Source organism: Physeter macrocephalus, chromosome 2, assembly GCF_002837175.3.
Source record: "Physeter macrocephalus isolate SW-GA chromosome 2, ASM283717v5, whole genome shotgun sequence".
In the NCBI taxonomy this organism is placed as follows: Eukaryota; Metazoa; Chordata; class Mammalia; order Artiodactyla; family Physeteridae; genus Physeter; species Physeter macrocephalus.
In genome coordinates, this window is record NC_041215.1 from 29,259,447 (window position 1) to 29,264,987 (window position 5,541).

At 41.7% G+C, this 5,541-nt stretch overlaps 1 protein-coding gene across 9 annotated transcripts in view; it reads right to left on the reverse strand.

Moving 5' to 3' along the window:
* Positions 1-283: 283 nt before the first annotated feature.
* The window catches only part of INSIG2 (insulin induced gene 2), a 32,017-nt gene continuing 26,759 nt past the window's right edge, over positions 284-5,541 (reverse strand). For 5 of the 9 annotated variants that reach the window (XM_028501104.2, XM_055087229.1, XM_028501112.2 and 2 more), the window contains one exon: positions 284-915. In XM_028501104.2, the coding sequence (XP_028356905.1) occupies positions 862-915 (54 nt within the window). In that variant the 3' untranslated portion in view covers positions 284-861. The remainder of the gene's footprint in view (positions 916-5,541) is intronic. The other 4 variants (XM_024115030.3, XM_007100941.4, XM_055087222.1 and 1 more) reach the window with 2 other exon arrangements.

Here is a 5,541-nt window from a genome sequence, read left to right on the forward strand (position 1 = left end):
TTGAAATGCGGCTCCGCCATTCAGAAACACGTGGATGTTGGCAGCTGTAAAACGATCCTTATCTGTGTGGTAGGGACATTTGTAGGAAGCACTAAGGAAACACTTGATTCGTTCCCTCCCCCTCACCCCCTCCCTTTCAGATGATAGGAAAAGACAAAAGTGGACTCCTTCCTTCTTCCCCACCCTTCCAGGACTTGGATACAAAGTTTATATTTTATGTATTTTAAAGGCTATAATTTTAATTTTACCACCAGAAGAATTTTCATTGCCTTATAACTGTGTTCACTATGAATCACTTATGAAGAAAAATATTCTAGTGGGAAGAGAGTGCTACAAAATGCTTTAAACCAACTGAGATGGACATTACCAATGATCACCTATATTTGGTTCTCCTGTCAGGGGAGGGATTGCACATCCCAGCCCCCTTGCAGGTAGCTGGGGTCACAGGACCAGAACTAATCCTAACAGAGATTTAAGAATCACTAATTTACTTTTTCCGGGGAAAAAAAAAAAGTTGAATCTGCCTCAACTTTATTATGAATTCTACATATATTCTAGAAGACTTGCTTCAACATATCCTGACCCGCTTTCTCTCTTGGACAGGCATGATATTGACCCACACTAGGTCTGAGGCATAGAAAATTCCACAAAGATTTGTCTTTACAAACATCTTGAAACTTCATCTTCAGTTTGTCAGTGTGCAGGCTTCCCAAGTCCAGTGTGTGGAGACGGAGCACAGCAGCTGCCTCCAGCTGATCCTAAGATGATGGGGCAGCAGTCTGTCCCCCTGTAACGTCCTGCTGCAAAATTTCAAGGTTTTGTGAAGGCAGAAGGAACTGTTTCAAAGCAGAACTGTCACCGTCATAACTTGGTTGAGCAGACATTCCCAGAAGATCTAGGAGTGCCATGTGATGACTATAAAGGAAATAGAAATGACTTTCATTCAATGGCAGAAATTCCCAGGGAATGCATTTTAGAAACTTTTCTTCTAAAACAAACAGATTCAGCAGTTGGGTTCTTTCTTTCTTTTGTCTACTCAATTGCTCATCACAATGAATTGGACCACGATCACATTCTGTACAAGTTACTCAAAACATGTTTCTAAGAGAGACAAAATCTCGCGAACTGAACAAACTCGTGGAAACACAGTAGTACTGAGTGAATTTATTAGTTTCCGAACAGTAATTAAAAAAAGATTATTTTAAATGGAAATACGTTTCCTAAGTGCTCATTACTTTTAAAGCCCACCTTTGGGGAAGCCACAGAACTATTAGCAGTTACAAATCCTGCCATGACAAAGCAGAATAAAACACAGTTGTGCCAGCACAGAATTTTGATTTAGAATCAAAACCGTCCCTTGTTCATGAAAATCCTTATATAGACACCTCAGCCAGAGCAACGGTGAAAGGGAAAAATTGCCCACATATGGCAATCAGTTTCGACACGAGGCTCATCAATAGCCCCGTCTTTCACAGGCACATCATTATCTATCTGATCTGCCAAATCTGATCCTTAACAACATTGTCTTCGGAACAGTTGACATACCCTGGAAAAGTCTGTCTTGTAAATCACAAAGAAGGATGACAGGTTTCACAGATTTCATCAGCGATAAAAAGAAGGGAGGCATAAAGGAACAGATACAAGGATATTTACACTTCCTGTCACCACGATCTCAATGAACTAAATGTATTTCGAAGGCAAAAAAAAATCTCCATACCCCAATTTTTATTGAGACCAAGGAGGAAACCACTGACTTGAGCTATTTATCTCAGCTCCCAACTAAATTGAATTTTTGAAATGTAAAGACAAATGATCAGGCAAATGGCAAGATTTTACAGTATAAAAAATTGTGGGGAAGATTGAATCAGGGCGGCAGACTAGTCAAGCTGTAGCTTTTCCCTCCTATCCCAAATCCATAGAAACAACAACAAAAGATTTTTAAAAGGTAAAGGAATCTACAAGTACTGCCAGATAAGGAGAAGTATCCTCCATGGACTAGCCACTACAAGGAATCCCTGAAAGCAAGAGAACAACTGAGAGCAGATAGGTGGAAAGAAACCACAGCTCACTCAAGGAAAGGATTTGCTAAAAATGAAACCAGGGACATTCAAAGCTCATAGGTGGCTAATGCCTGGAGCCAGAAACACCAATGGCAACAGACCTCATGCGTTAGAGCAGGCTCCTGCAGAAGCAGCCATCTGGCCAACCCCTCCATACTTCTACTCGCTGCCTTGGACCGGGCAGAGACAGCACAGTATCTGCCCCCAGATGCAAGCAGTGTGAGCGCTAAGTTCGGAGAGGCCTGGGAGTGTGCCCAAGGCAGACCAAGGAGCGCTCACATCCAGAGACAGGCTGGCACAGGCTCATCCTGCCCTTCCCTGCCATGGGTCTTTAGAAGAGTTTAGAACTTTAGAAGATTAATTAATATCCTCAGAAAATACAAGAATGACCACACACTGCCACACATACACACACACACACAAATAGAGATCCTGGAAATTAAAATTGTCATCACTGAAATTAAAAGTTCAACTGATGGGCTGAACGCTGAATGGGTACAGCTGAAGAGCAACTCATTGAGCTGGAAGATCCAGTTAAGTAGTTCTTCTAGAATGTAGCACAACAGAGAAAAGCTAAGGGATATATAGAAAACAGGAACAAAAGGTCAAAGATCTCCCAAATAGAGGAATTTTAGAAGAACAGAGAAGGTGAACAAAGGAATAATAACAGCAAAGACAGAAAAAAAAATTGCCCGGGATTAAAGAGATGATGTCTCTGATTGAACAGGACTAGTAGAAGACACACTCCTAAACATCGTGTGAATTTTTAAAGCACCTAGGATAATGAAACAACTCAAAATAATTACATAAAAGGGGGGAAGGGACTCTAATTAGAATTCCAATACAATCAAGGCATCTGGATAAGTGTTTCACTCTAATGGTCATGAGCCCACAGAGGAGACCTTCCTTTCCACCCAGCCTCTGCGACCACTCTAGTACCATCCATACTGGTACTAACAGCTGGTCACCCAGGCCTCAGATCTCCAGCCACTTCTGTAAACCATGGAAACACAGGTGTTCAGATCATACCCTGGACCTCGAGATCTGGAAGTGAGCCATTAAATCCTTCTCTGACTACAAACCCCGAGCCGATCACCCTTCCCATCAAACAGGGTTTTGGCCTCCTCAGACTTGCTGTCCTTTCACCTCACACCGTTCTCCCATGCAGTCAGGTTGGCACTGCTGTTTCAACTTCCTTCCCCAATTTGCCTGGATCCCAAGATAAATCTCTTGAACCTTGCATTAGGAGCCTCCTTTAATTTTCCACAAAGGCTTGTGCCATGTCTACCAATGAACTCCCCACTAGACTCAATCTACTCCATCACAAATGGCCTAGCCCCTGGGCTACTGAGCCCATTTAAACATGGCACCACCATGTTAACTGACTCCACTGCAAATATCCGATCTCCAGCCTCACCTGGGTCCTGGATGGTCTCAAAACTCTCTGAAAATTCTTTCTTCACCTCTAGTCAGTTCCTGGGTCCGTTCTTCAAAGATACGGCCCAAATCTCCACTATTCTTTCAAAGTTCTCTAGCTGTCCCCAGCTCCCCTTAGTAATAAATGACAGTATATGATCAGGCTTTTCTCAAATATATTTTGTATGCAATGATATACTTTATTTTTTTATCTTTTTTTTGATTCTAATTTTTTTTCTAACATCTTTATTGGAGTATAATTGCTTTACAATGGTGTGTTAGTTTCTGCCTTACAACAAAGTGAATCAGTTATACATATATATATGTTCCCACATCTCTTCCCTCTTGCATAATGATATACTTTAAATGTTAAGATAAAATAGGTTAGAAAAAACATTTTTCAACCTAAAAGAATCAGATATCATCACCTGTACTTCTAAAGTCAATTATTCCCTCCAACTGTACTTCATCCTACCAGTTACCCTCTGCCTGAAACCCCCTCCTATTTTGGCTTCCACATCACTCTCTTGTTTTTCCTCCTACTTCTGACTATAACCCCTTTATCTCCTTCACCAGCTCCTCTGCCAACAGGCCAGATCTCTTCCTTTTCACTATAACATGCTCCCTAGGTGACCGCATCCACTCCCACAGCTGCATTTATTAGTGTCCTATGCTGATGACTCCCTCATTACACCCAATAACCCAGGCTCAAATATCCCATGGCTTACACTCATCTTTACCAGAGGCCTCCTACATACCTCAGCCTCAACACATCAAATCAAACTTCTATTCACCTACTTCTCTGCATTCCTTTTTTGGTTTACAGAAATACCATCCACTTAGTTTTCCAAGAAAGAAAAATTAAGTCACCTTTCACATTTCCTCTTCCTTGACCTTTATACCCAAGTCACCAAGTTCAGATGATTTAATCCAAAATGTATCTCAGTGTGTCCCTCACTCTTCATTTCCGAAGTCATTACATCTCTCTCACCTGGACCCTCCACCTGATATTACATGTATCTACACCTGTGAGAGTCAACCTGGGCTGCACATTAGAATCACCTGGGGAACTTATGAAACTCCTAATGCTCAGAGCACACCTCAGGTCAATTATATGAGAGTCTCTGGGACTGGGATCTAGGCAACAGCATATGTTTACAAGACTCCACAGGACTCCAGTATGCAGCCAGATTTTAAAATTTTCCAGACATGAGCCCACAGACTGAAAGTGCATACTGAATACTAAGCAAGAAAAATAAAACCAAATTTTAAAACTAAACAAGTAAAAGTGAAACTGACCTCGAAGATGAAGGGAAAATCATGAAAAAGCTCCTGGAGAGAAAAGACAGATTATCTACAAAGGAAAGAAAATTACACTAATAGCAGACTTGTTGTCTGCAACATTAGATGACAGAAGACAACAAGTTAAAAAAATCTTCAAAGTGGTGGGATTAGCAGGGAAACTGTGAACCTAGAATTCTACGGCCTGCTAAATTGTTCTTCAAGGATGAAACAGACTTTTGCAGACACACAAAGCTAAGACTCTACTATTCACAGACCATCACTGGAAGAACTACCTTACAAAGAATATATGTCATTATGCAGGTAAGTGAGCCGAAAGATTAGAGAAGTATTTAATGATGTTGACCAAGTCTGGATTCCACCTAGAAAACAGATGTGTGAAGTAGAGGCACCACTGAGAGGTTCCAAAGGCCTTAGTGAAGGTAAAACAGTTCAGTGCAAACAAATGAAGATTATAATAAAAGTATTACCAGGGTTCTTGCTAGCTAATTTTAATTATTTGCCTGTGCTTTCATAGAATTTAAGTTTCAGTTTTCAACTATTCAATTTTTAAAACTTTAAATTTAAAAGCCAGGAAGCACTGCCAATATAGCAGTATTAAAAGATGTTTAGGCTTCCCTGGTGGCGCAGTGGTTGCGCGTCCGCCTGCCGATGCAGGGGAACCGGGTTTGCGCCCGGGTCTGGGAGGATCCCACATGCCGCGGAGCGGCTGGGCCCGTGAGCCATGGCCGCTGAGCCTGCGCGTCCGGAGCCTGTGCTCCGC